The 13,100-nt window shown below is 42.7% G+C and overlaps 1 protein-coding gene across 1 annotated transcript in view; it reads left to right on the forward strand.

Moving 5' to 3' along the window:
- LOC103807470 (semaphorin-3D-like) overlaps positions 1-10,293 on the forward strand; it is an 18,259-nt gene extending 7,966 nt beyond the window's left edge. Inside the window, exon 5 of the mRNA XM_009080198.1 lies at positions 9,597-10,293. Coding sequence (XP_009078446.1) covers positions 9,597-10,010 — 414 coding nt within the window. The 3' untranslated portion in view covers positions 10,011-10,293. The remainder of the gene's footprint in view (positions 1-9,596) is intronic.
- Positions 10,294-13,100: the final 2,807 nt, after the last annotated feature.

Raw genomic sequence — 13,100 nt, forward strand, 5'->3', positions numbered from 1 at the left:
AACCCTGGCAGTGTTCACAGCCAGGTTGGATGAGCCTTGAGCAACCTGCTCTGGTGGGAGGTGTCCCTGCCCAGGGCAGGGCTTGGGGCTGCATCATCTCTAAGCTCCATTCCAACCCTTAAAACTCTATGATTCTATGAATTTATAGATAGAGGTACATAACACCAAAAGAAAGAAATTACTGGTTTGAAATAGAACCTCTAACCTCCACTACAGGCCATGCATGGAAAAGAAATGCCTTCTGATCAGATGGCCTAGCATATTTTCAGCCACAGGTGGCTGAAGTGCACACCCAGCCAGAAGTGTATCAGCATTTAGAGACCTAAAGGCATTCATGGTGCTGTAATGGATTTGCCTTTAACTGTACAGCAGACTCTGCTCTCCCCTAAGGCTGCAGTTTGGAAATGCACTCACATATTTGATCAGGGAAACAAGTAAAGCACTTGTTTAATTCTAACCATGTGTTTAAGACTCATTTTAAGGTAAATTTAAGCAGATAGTTAACTCGTTTTTGATTTTTTGTTGGTTTGGTTTGGGATTTTTTTGGGGGGTTGTTTGTTTTTCTTAACTGCATATATTTTTCTTCCTTTTCTGAATGGGAAGTTACATCAAGTCTTGAGAAAACTCAATCATTTCTTAAAATACTATATTGCAACTACACCACGTGCCTGAGCTTCTCAAAAAGAGTTACAAACTTTGCATGAAGCAAACAGATGGGTCTCTGAAGGTCAGGAAACCAAGCCCAAACTATCTTTCTTACTTGACTGCAGAACAAACTGCACGTCAAACCAACTTTTGGAGTAAACTTAGGGCAGGCTAACCTATATAGCATAGCCTAAATTAAGGCTATACTATTTTTTGCCACACTTTCTTGTTCCAAAAGGTTCCTTCTGGCAGTGACCTGGCCCTTTCCACTTGTTTTGGGCCAAGTTACCCAGGCACAGTGATGTCCAGTACTGCAGGTCTGCCCAATGTGCCAAGGATGTGCACATTGAGAGGGAGTAAGGGATATGTGTGGTGGCATTTGAAGCTCCAGCACACATCTCTGCACATCTGCAGTCTGCTCCAGCAATGTTTACTGGGCTTGCTCTGTGTAAACAGTCTGACATCTGTTTGGCTGAGCCAAGCAAAGCTTTGCTAAAAGGCTACATTAACCTTTGAGGCAAACTTAGAAGAAAATTTCAGGCAGAAATCTGCACAGATTTTTCTACATTCAAGTGGGCAAATAGCTTCTTTGCTCATATTGTACCTAAAGTCATTGCATTTATCCAGCTTGGATAAAGCAGAAGTCGAAGCACATGTTCCTCAAGTCCTTTGGGTGGTTTTGTTACTTTTTGGGATTGCTTTTTTTCAGTCTGAAGAGAACAGCCTATAGAAATACATATGAACACAGAATCAGTGAGGGTGGAAGGGACCACAATGGATCATCTGGTCCAACCTTCCTACTTAAACAGGACCATCCTAGAGCACATGGCTCAGGGTTGTGTCCAGACAGTTGATGATTACAGGATCAGGTCACTTAAAGACACTGCATAGCTATTAGTTTTGTCTGAGTCTTGCCAGAAATTTCTTATAGTAACAGAATTTCTAGGATTTTGACCCAGGTTAGCTCCAGGGTCCTAAGAATTTGAATTCCTGAACAAACTCATCTTGCACATCTCGAGTTGTCATATTGGGGTATATCATTTTTAGAAGCTTTTTTGTTTACTTTTTAAGATCAAGACATTAACCTAGAAATGACAGGTTTTCAAATGCCTAATGTTAAATTCCTAATTTCATATGTGGGTGCCTAAATAAATGACCAGACCTGTAGAGCTGCTAAACAATCACTCCTTCTGTTAGATGGAGTAAGGGTTAAATGGTTAAAATGTTAATCCCTTTTAATTTGCAGATCCAGAAATTGAGCCTTTCAGGTTTTCTAACTTGATTTATCAGTGAAAATGAGTTCATTGGTATAAAAACCTAATTGGGGACCTTCCTAGAAAATCCCAAGATCAAGAGTAATTGACTTTCCTGCCAAAGTGCTTCAACTTGACAAAAATACCATATGTGACAGAAACAGTGTGGTCATATTTAATGTACAGCTTGATCCCTACTCAGCCAGTGCCTTGCCATAACTTTTCCCATTGCAATTATATTTTCTGCTCCCTTCCTGCAGCAGATTTCTCAAATAACACTGTGCATTCCTTGAGTACATGTCCTAGCAGTGTAACTTATTGTGATGATGATTCCATGCCTTGCAAATGACTCCATGCACCTGGAACTTAGGTTATGCACTTTTAGTTCCAGGGCTGGAACTGCAATGCCTCAGCAAGTCTTTAAACCTGGCTTTACAAGTAGCTGGCTTTGCACTGTCCCAGACAGGCCCTGCAGCTTCCTGAGGGAAGGAAAAGGGCAAAATCCAGACTAGGTGGGAAGTGCTTGGCCCAGCAGGATGTCCCTGACATTTCACCCTTCAGGTCATGGTTCAGAATGTGACTTCCAGGCAGAGCAAGCTGTGGGGAGGGACAGGATCTCCTGTGGTCCAGGAGCTGTCACCAGGTCATTTTGCTGCCAGTGAGAGGACATTTCCCTGGAGTTTAGGGCTGGTTTAAGGTCAGGAGTCAAAGATCTAGTGCTTTTGTGGATAGTGTTGCTCACGCCATTGATGATGTTTGTTCCTGTGCATGCAGAGTTAGTCACTGAGATGACAGAGAGTGTTTCAGTGGCTGGAGCTCATAAGAAAAATCTGTGGGCACATCATCTGTTCAGAATGTCTTAAACTGCTGAAGCTCTCTCTAAAACTGAAAACAGATATTATTTATTCCTAAAAAAAAAAAAAAGTGTTATGTTCTGTATATAAAAAAGGTGTCAGGACTGCAAAATAAATGCATGGTTCCCTACAGGCCATTAGTTTTGGTTCCTCATGGCTCTGAAAAGCATTGCCCTCCTGCTTTAGAGTGCACTTCACCCTGAGTCTCCTGTGGCTCCAGGTTTGCCAAGCTGCCACCTCCCCTGGCAGAGGACAGGGCAAACTGTATGGGCTAAACAGAATAGGTGCAAATCACTTTTAACTCTCTTCTTTCTGCTCTATTCCTACCTGGAGGTGAAAATAAAGCCACCAAAATGCATTAAGGACTTTTCAGTTTCTTCTTCAGTGATTCTCATTATTTCCATACTCCTGTCCCAGAGCTCTGAGCTGTGTTTTCCTGATGGACCCAACTGAATGACTACCTGATATTTCGGTTGATACAAGTGTCTGACCCACTTTTGGACAGGTTATTTTGCCAGGCACAACATTGTGATCTAGCTCCACCATCAGAGCAAAGAGCTGTTGGTTCATTCCACATTTTAGCCATTTATTTTTCATAGAATCATCAAGGTTGGAGGAGACCTCTAAGATCATCCAGTCCAACCATGAACCTGTCACTGCTGGAACCCCCAAACCCTAACCCAGATCCTCCAGTGCCACATCAGACACCTCTGAAACACCTCCAGGGATGGTGACTGCACCACCTCCCTGGGCAATATCCCAGTGCTGAACACCACAACAGGGAAAACATTTCTCCTCACACCCAATCTGACTCTGCCCTGGCTCAGCTCAAGGCCATTCCCTCTCTCCTCTTCCTCAGCCCTGGCAGGACAGACCATCAGAGACCATTTTTCAGTTTAAACCAGACATAAGTTTCCATATATTTTTGTGTCTGGAGATTTTTGCCTTGTGTTGATGATTTTCTTTGTTACAAATACCTGGTCAGCAGCATCTGGTGAAAAAAGGCCACAGATTCAGTGCCTGCCCTGAAATCTGGATGATTGCTGAGTAAGGTAGAGGACACAGCAGTAACACCTTCTGTCACACGAGTGTAATTCAGTCTTTGCATCCTTAGGTCAATGAGAAAGAATTCAAGAGAGTGGGAGGAAAAAAATAAAGAGAATCATTCTGCAGCCTAGGGACTACTTCTAGCTCTCGTACTTTCACTCTTTTGTTTTGTTATATGACTCATTGGCTTTTGTTTTTTCTAATAATTTGAGTTCCTTAAGTCAGACTAATATTTTTGACAGTTTCATGGGGAAAGAAGAGCAGTAACTGTGAACTGAGAGACAGCATGAGATATTTCTGGTTTGATCTGGGCATACTGGGGAGGTAGGTAGGAGTTTAAAGCTTAATCTCAAAATAAGAAGGAAGTTTCACCTTGAAACTAATAGGAATGATACATTCCCATAATGACATTGTGGCAGTAACACATTCTTCATTTTTCACTGTGTCTCTTGGTAAATAAAAAAATGTTAAGAAAAAGAAGATAAATGAACTCTACAGCTGTGTTGGAGTTAAATGATTATTTTCCCATGCAAGAGAAACAATGTCATATGTAACAATAATGCTAAAAAAACCCTAGAGTGGTCCTTATTTCCAGTCAAATGAGGAGTATGAAGAGGAGAACAACAGGAAAATACAGATGGATGTGGATTCTCAGCAAATGTTCTTCATTTTCTTTCCTTCCCCCTTTCGATTGTTCAGGGGTTGCAGCTAACCCAGGGCTGGTCCAGCTTTGCCTCTCACATTTTTGCAGGTTGATTAATGAGGGAAGGCAGACTTTGAAGCCACTTTCTTCTCCCAGGCAGGTGCAGTGCTTTATCTGTGAAAGAGCTGACATGTGAACTGTTTGTAAAGAGGGAGCTATCTAAACACATCCTTAGCGACCTAACCTGGTGCTGCAGCACTTTCAAATCCTTGGTTGTTTTCCAACTTACTGATTGTTCAAAGATTAGCCATCGTTATTGGCAATGCCTTTTTTTTTTTCCCTTCATTCCAATTCAGGTTGTGAAAATCAAGTGTTAGGTTTGCATGGGCATCTTTTCCCTCTGTCAGATATTATCAGTATCTGTGGCATGTGCCATAATTCAGGTTTTTTTGCAAACTTGAGTGTGTAGCATGAGGGATAAAAAGTGCAACTTGTTGATCCAATATTGTCAAAAATCTGCTCCCACTTCACTAAGAAGGGAAAGCTTATGGCAATCAATGGCTTCATTTTTTGTGGTTTGTAATTTGTTTCCTATGGAACAAAACTATGTGTGTCATGTTTTAAGTGTTAGTATATTCTCAAATTTAAGCACATGTCAGCAAGCTTTTATTAGTTAAGGCCTTTGTGCTTCTGAATTGCTAAATCCTATTTACAAATATTTTTAGGAGAGTTACTGATTATGACTTGAGGGGTTGAAACTGTGAATCCACAGTTGGCTAAACCAAAATTATCTCTTTTATCTGACTAGGCTTTTTACTCTCCTCAAAATTTCATAAAATATGTTTGACATCTACAGGTCAGGAACCAAAGAGCACATTAAGCATTCAAGTGAAAGGTTAAAGATCTACCAAGTAATGAAATGCCAGGTGTTTATGAAACTCCAGAGTCCTGTGGGGAGTAAAGGAGAGAGGAAAGACAGGAGGAGTTCTGAACCTATGGGTAAAACAACATAAACAGGATACCAAAAAAAGAGAGGTGAGGGGGGAAAGCAGTAATGAAAGGTTGCTGAATGCATGTGAAATCAGAGCCCTAATTTCATCCTGCCACAGGAGAAGAAAGGGATGAGCAGTGAAGGCACAGAGGAAGAGGTGCCAGTTGCCCTGAATCAGACAAGGTTAGCACAGGACAGTGTGTAAGATGCTGCTTCATTAAAAATAGGAGGCAGGATGGGCTGGGACTAAGGGACACAACCAGTTTAGGCTGTTAACTTTCTCTGTGGCATCCCAAGGCAGATGGTGAGGCAGCTCCAGCAGTTTCCAGCTAGAAGGTGAGGGCTGCTCCACAAATGGTAAATCGATCTGAGGTGCAGGGTGCTGGACTTGGGGGCCCTGTGATCTTTTCAAGTCCAGATCTGCCATTATTCTGCTTTTCTTTCACTGAAAATAGGCAAAACCCTGGCGAGGGCACTTTGGGCTGGCCCCCAGCCAGGCAGAGCAGCCAGCTGGAGCTGTCCCAAGTGGAGGAGGTACACAGCTGTCAAGAAGCTCTAGACTACAATACTGGCAGAGCCAGGGACAGGCAGATGCTACTGCAGTGATTGCATCAAGCCCCAGGCTCTGAGAGATCAGCACTGTTTCCACTCAGACAATGTGGGAACTTGGGCTTTGCACAGCTCCTTATGAAACCCAAATGTCTGGAAGTTATGCTGCTTCTTCCCATGCCTTTCCTTAAATTTCTCAGGCTTGGATCTTCATGTTGTCATGAAGCCTGGGCAGAAGAAAGAAGGGTTTCCTTGTCGTGCTGCTCCAAGCAATTCCACCTGGTTCCTGCTCCTGTTTCTCTCTGTGCAGCTCAGCACCACAAGGAAACACCTGCCCTAGACATTTCTGCCCACAGTTCCTTGTTTGTGGATTCATTTCTACATTCTATGCTCCTGTTTTTACTGTAAGAAAGGTACATTTAGGTGTCATGAAGCATCTTTAGTTGATCAAACTGAGGACTACTGCCTTGTGCTGTGTGTTCTGCAGGTGGAAGAGTGGCCTGGTCTAGTCTCTCCCTGCTGTCTCCTCCTGTGCATGTGTTGTGGCTTGGCTGTGATTTCTCTGGTTTCAGCTCAGTGTGGTAAATCACAAGTAGCTTGTGCTCATGTAGCACCTGTTGTCAGGACAATCGATTTTTCCAGGAATTTCCTGAAATTAGGAGGATTTTCACCCTCTGGGTGCCAAGTAGGCATATACAATTTACAAACAATGAAACTAAAGCTCTGAGTTGACCCAACACCATCAGCTGGAGACAAAAAAATACAGAATCAGGTAGCCAGAGCCACAGTCTGACCAGGCTTTTGTAGCAGGGAATTTCTTGTCTCTGCTGCAGTCATGTCTGTCCTGTACATAAGCTTATATCCATCCATCCATCCATCCATCCATCCATCCATCCATCCATCCACCCACATATCTATCTATCCATCTACTTTCCTACCTTCAAAATTACCTACCTACCTACATGTCTAATCTATATGTTACTGAAGACTTTTACAGCTGAAACAGTAGGAAGCAAAAGTCTCTCTCTCTCTCTCTGTGTGTGTATGTATTATATATATGTTGCTGTTTCTGGTGATTTCAATATGGTCTCTCAAGGTTTTTAACTGTTCCAAGGTCATTGCCATAGAAACTTAGAAAAGGGTAAAGCTAAAAAGCCCTGAAAGGTCATCTCATCCATCTCTTTCCTCCAAGAGACTCTACTATGATAAAGTACTAGTGAGTTAGAATCATAACAGATGGAGAATCATATGTATGTATAAATTTTTTTCCCATGGAGTAGCAGAGGGAATCATGTGCAGATTTTTTACATAAAGAAACAGTGTGTAGTTTACCCACTGTGAATAAATCTAATTTAGTCATCTTTATGCCTCCCTGATCTTCATCCTCTGAAGTTTGCTGGAGGGTCAGATGTGCACTCTGGGAAATTTTCCAGCTTCTGTGTTGGTTCTCTCTGCCCCCACATCCTCCTCCTTAAACTCAGCCTTGAGCTGAAGTTTCTCTCCATGTTCCTGATGCTCCAGGTCTGTGTGTGCTGCAGCCTCTGCGTGGCAGCAGAACACAGCACTCCTGGGAAGGGACAGCTTTGGGCTACACTGGCATCAGTTTCAAAGGAAATGCTGCTGGTGGACACTGGGAGTTAGGGCTCTGCTTTCTACTTCCACCTCTGCTACTAATCTTTGTATGCTATTTGGCAAATCACTTACCTTCTATATTTCCCAGCTGTAAAAATACTTAGGTGCCCAGTGCCCCATCCTGGTTTGTTTGGGATTTATTTTTTTTCTGGGGGGGATAGTATTTTTTAACTTTGGTTATTTCAGAAATAATTTTCAGATCACCAGATATGTAATTCACCTGACAGTGTTATTAGTCTAAGCTGCACCTTATTTTTAACATGTGAGATCTTGTATTTTTTGAAATATTTCCATTCATAAATGAAATTGCAGCTCCATGCTGACAGACTTCAGCTTGCACTTGCAATCTCATTCTTCTTGCCTTTTTTTTTTAAACTCTTCTCCAAGTTATTCCTCACAAATCTTAACAATGAAAGAACTGTACTGGGTTGTATCCGTCTAACCTCATTTCATGCTTTTAATCCCATCTCAGGGAGTCAAAGCCAGGAACAACTTCCTTTTGTAAAACTGGTTGAAGCAGATCAGTATCACAGTATTTCACTTTAAAACTCAGTAGTAGTATTTGTGTTCAGTGTCACAAGCCCTCAGCACTCCAGATATATACAAGAGCTCTGGTGTTTTGGGTGTATTACAGACACCTCAAGAAGAGCAGTTTAAAAATGAATGGAATTTGTGGCAGTAAATAACTGCCCTTCCTTGGAGAATGAGCCTCACTTACTGCACTGTGGTGTGATTGCAGAATCATCGAATTTTTAGGGGTTGGAATGGAGCTTAGAGATGATCCAGCCCCAAGCCCTGCCCTGGGCAGGGACACCTCCCACCAGAGCAGGTTGCTCAAGGCTCATCCAACCTGGCTGTGAACACTGCCAGGGTTGGGGCAGCCACAGCCTCCCTGGGCACCCTGGGACAGTGTCTCACCACCAGAACAGGGAAAAACTTTTTCCTAATATCTAGTGATAAGTATTACTGTCTGTCCTGTCAGCTGCACAGCATGTGCCTTTTGCTACTACATGTTGAATGTCCCTGATCCAGATGCTAGTTAGGAACAGAACTCAAACTTTAAAAGGATCTCCTGGTGCCAGTCCCAGTTGCACAGGTCCCACCAGGTGCTGATGCTGTAGGGATGGGTGTTATGATCCAGTGAGAGCTGCCTCTGCCTAAATTAAGGTGCAAATGAGACCACATGCCAAAGTCAGTAATACACTAATAATATAACAATATGGGGTTTATTTGATGATAATTATAAATGTGAGGTAGAGAGACAGAAAGGAATAGGAACAAGTGGAGGGAAAGAAAGTGGGAGAGTGAGAGAGAGAGAAAAGGAGGGAGAGAAGGAGAAGGAGAGATAGTCACCACCCGTGGATCCAGCAGTGTTCTGTTGGTCTTTCTTCACCCTGGGCTTCCCCATGGTGAAGGTCCTGAGTCATTCTTCTGGTGACAGGTGTCCTCAATCATGCTCTGGGTGTTGGGGGTTCCAGGTTGCTTGCTCATCTGGGCCTACCACCTTTATACAGTCCAAATTCTGGGTAACTATGGAGGTGTATTCCTAATTTCCATGTGAATCAAGGATGGCTCTGCCTTCATTTTCCTGCTTCCTCAGGGTGGGGGTTCAGTGGTCACCAATACCTCCTGTCTGATAACTCAGGGTGATCTTTGCTTAGTGATATTTATATGCAGTTTGCCACAGTGGGAATTTTTGTCTAGACAGGTTAATCAGGATGTGCTAACCAGATCTTGTTTCCTCCAGTCCTGGAATTAGTGCAAACTCATCTCTTTTGAGCTTATCTCAAGTTGTTGCCGCGGTGGCTAATGTGTCTTAGCTTAGGGTGAATCCCTTTTGTGGCCTCCACAGTGTTTGGGCCAGGCAAGGTATCCTTTAATTCCTCACAGTGAGGCATGCCCTGTGCCAGCTGAGCCTTCTCTCTTGCCACACTCTGCTTTTGATGATGAGACTCACCTCGTGTGTTGTTTTCCTCCAACAGCTGAAGGCTGACGACAGACTCATCAAAACAGAGCACGGGCTGCTGATTCGCAGCTTGCAAAGAAAGGATGCAGGAACTTATTTCTGCAAAGCCCAGGAACACACCTTTATCCATACCATCGTCAAGCTGAGTTTGAACGTCATTGAGAACGGACAAATGGAGAGCACTCAGAAAACTGAGGACGAGGAGGGCAGGGTGAGAGATCTGCTGACCGAGTCCCGGCTGAGGTACAAGGACTACATCCAGCTGGTCAGCAGCCCCAGCTTTAGCCTGGATGAATACTGTGAACAGATGTGGCACCGGGAGAAGCGGCGGCAGCGGAACAAAGGTGGTGCCAAGTGGAAGCATGTGCAGGAGATGAAAAAGAAGCGAAACCGGAGGCACCATGAGCCAGCCAGGCCACCATCGACGTAGTTTGGAGATGCTATTTAAAGAAAGGACATTTTCCACGAGGAGGGAAAAAAAAATAATACTGTGTTCTGGTTTTGTGCATCTTGCCTATGAGTTAGTACTGCTTCTTATTGAAATCAGATAACTTGCCATCACTGTTGGTCGGTGTGAGACTGTACGATGGGATTCAATACCAAATGAGATGTTCCTTGTTGGAGTACCACACACACCGGGCAATAATTCCAAATGCATTCATGAAAAAAAAAAGAGGTACACTTTTAGCTAATTTCTGGGTAGCCTGAGGCTATGTGAGCTGTGTTCTGTCCTTCCTGCATAATTTTCACATTGGATTGAGTCTCCGTTTTCCCATGTTAATATTTGCTGCCACATTCCACTCCAGAGGTGGTTACATTTCAGGGGGAGAGCAGATGTATTTCCAGTTCTCTGGCATCTTTCTGAATAAGAAGCATGGTAGAAATGTGTGACAGATCTGCAAAAAAATACCCACTAATTTACCCACTGGGCTTGTATACAGGCACACGGGTGGGGTTTGCTAGCACAGAGAGGCACGGCAAAAAATCAAATTAAGGATTGGCTTAGGAACAGTATTCATTCTCCCCATAAAAAACAGAAAGCATCATCATAGTTTAAGAGAGTTAGAGTAGCCACCAGTTTGCAGTCCCATCTGCTGAAATGAAATGTTGACTCTAGTTGAAATTGCCACTGAGATGCTTGGGAGTAAATTTCCTAAGTGGTCCATGGGAGGTATGTGCACAAATCCTGTTAGCAAATAATGGGATTCCTGCCTGCACCTCTCTTATGTCTCCAAAGGTTTGACTCTGACTGTTTCTCTGGCCCTTTGCTGGCTTTGTTTTCTGCAGAGGAAAAGAAAATTTAAAGACAACAACAAGGCTAAAATGAAAGACGATGAGGGAGAATCTTTAGTGGCTGAGACCAGTGCTCTTGACACGGAGCTGACATTCCTCTGATGTGTGTATTCTTTGGGATTTTTCTCTCAAAGGTCTTATGTATTTTTAAGTTGAACATTTGCATTGTTGGAACAAATACTTTTATTATAATTAAATAAAACAGAGTTGAACATTTGCGTTGTTGGAACGAATACTTTTATTATAATTAAATAAAACAAGAGATGTCCATGTGTAAATAAAACTTGTAAGTTAGAAATTTCCTAAATACCATAATTTCGTTTGTAAAGTGGTCCTTGTTCCTTGGTTTGATGATGTAAATTTTTCCGCATAAGCGAAAAAAGCCACAACCACTGGCCTAATTCTTGTCTATTTTACATCAATATGATTTCCTTGATTTTATTCCTGATATGCAGCAACAAACACAAGCTCCAAATCAGGCCTAGTCTCTCCTCTCATGAGTCACAGCACCCCTCTCCTCTCTTCCATCTAACCTCCCTGTGTTTTGCCTTTCACGCATTTTGAGTGTGAAATGACAAATTAGCCACTTCCTCACATGGAAGAGAGCTTTGATGGATACCAAAATGACAGACTTTCCTTGTTTCTCATGCATTCTGCAGATCTTGGAGAGCAAAGATCTGTGGGAAAGCCATGCAATTGATGTACACCTCATTAAGGGACCAAACCCATTGGCTCCAAAGCCTTTGCCCATGCTGGTGTTTGTGTGTGCATTCAGAGGTCCAATTTGCATCACTGTTCATTTTGTCTCTGTTCAAAGTCAGATATGGCAAAGTGTTTGTCAGATTTCAGAAAGGAATCTCAGCTTACCCAGATTTCTTGTAAAACCCCAAAGCTGCTTTTGCCTGTGTTGTCCAAGAGCCAGAGATACCATATGTCCTTGATTTTAGATGCTTTTTTAATAGGAGATGTATGAGTTAATTAGGAGATATTAGATAGCATGTGTACAATGCTTTGATAGTGTAAAGCACTGAGTGCTGAATATTATAAAAGACATCTGTGGGGAGAAGGGAATTTCTCAGCACAGGACCTTTAATCAGCAGAGGCTGATGCTGAAGATACTAACCAGTTGTACAGTACTTTGAGAACATGCAGAGAACTCTTTGGCTTTTTTTTGCTGCAAAATAAGCTAGGCCAGGCATTGCACAAGAGGCTCATCAATTTGGTACTTTGATTTTAAGGCCAATTAAGGCTATTTAAAGGAGGTGTGGAGGTGGGTATCAAACTACTACATATAAACCACAGGGATACCTAATATTCTTGGCTGGAAGGTTATGCTGTCACCATACAGAACCTGCTCAGTTATTCCTTATTAGATTTTTATCCCTCCACAAAGTCCCATTTCTCTGACTTGGACATTAAGGAAATGAGTGGAACCACACCAAGGCTGTGGAATAGCAGGTGGGCTGCAGTCACATGTCCTGGCAAAGGATCTACTCTTCTCATCGGTGGTGACGTAGCACTTCAATTATTGCATGTCAGACAACTCTCAGCACATGTTTGCCTACTCCATAAAAAAAAGCAAAGCAAGGTCTTTCATAGTTTTTCTCCTCCATGAAAACTAAATCATCTGATTTATGTTTAGATATGATTGGGGGTTTGTATTCTACAAATGAACCTCCCCAACTGACTTTAGTAGAAGTCATGGGATAAGGGTCTCCATGCTGGGAAAATTAGATTTCAATGGTTGAATTAAAATGTTATTGCTCTTAAAAAACACATTTTCATTTCTTTTATTTCAACTGTTCTTTCAATGAGATTCTTCTTAAAGCAATGACCTCATCAGTCTGGGGTACAGTGGTAGCATAAAACCCCAGGTGAGATATAAGACCTCTTCCATCATGGGAAATAAATTCAATATCCTCCAAACCAGTGTGTTGGGTTGGGTTCATGCCACCCCAGGGAACGTATTTAATAATCCTGCATAGATAAAATTCTGTGTTTTGATACACTGGGTAGGATGAATGCTATAGCTGGCAGGGCTAGCACATCTCATGCACAGCAGGTAATGCACATGGAAGGAGGCCAAAGGACCTTGGAGACCAAGGAATGAGAGGGACAGACTGGGAATCTCTACAGGAGGTAAGGAGGGTTTTGACTGGAAAGGTGATGCAGAAAGTTTACAGATGACACCAAACTGGGCAGGAGTGTTGACCTACTAGAAGGCAGG

This window comes from Acanthisitta chloris, unplaced genomic scaffold, assembly GCF_000695815.1.
Source record: "Acanthisitta chloris isolate BGI_N310 unplaced genomic scaffold, ASM69581v1 scaffold11298, whole genome shotgun sequence".
Taxonomy (NCBI): domain Eukaryota; kingdom Metazoa; phylum Chordata; class Aves; order Passeriformes; family Acanthisittidae; genus Acanthisitta; species Acanthisitta chloris.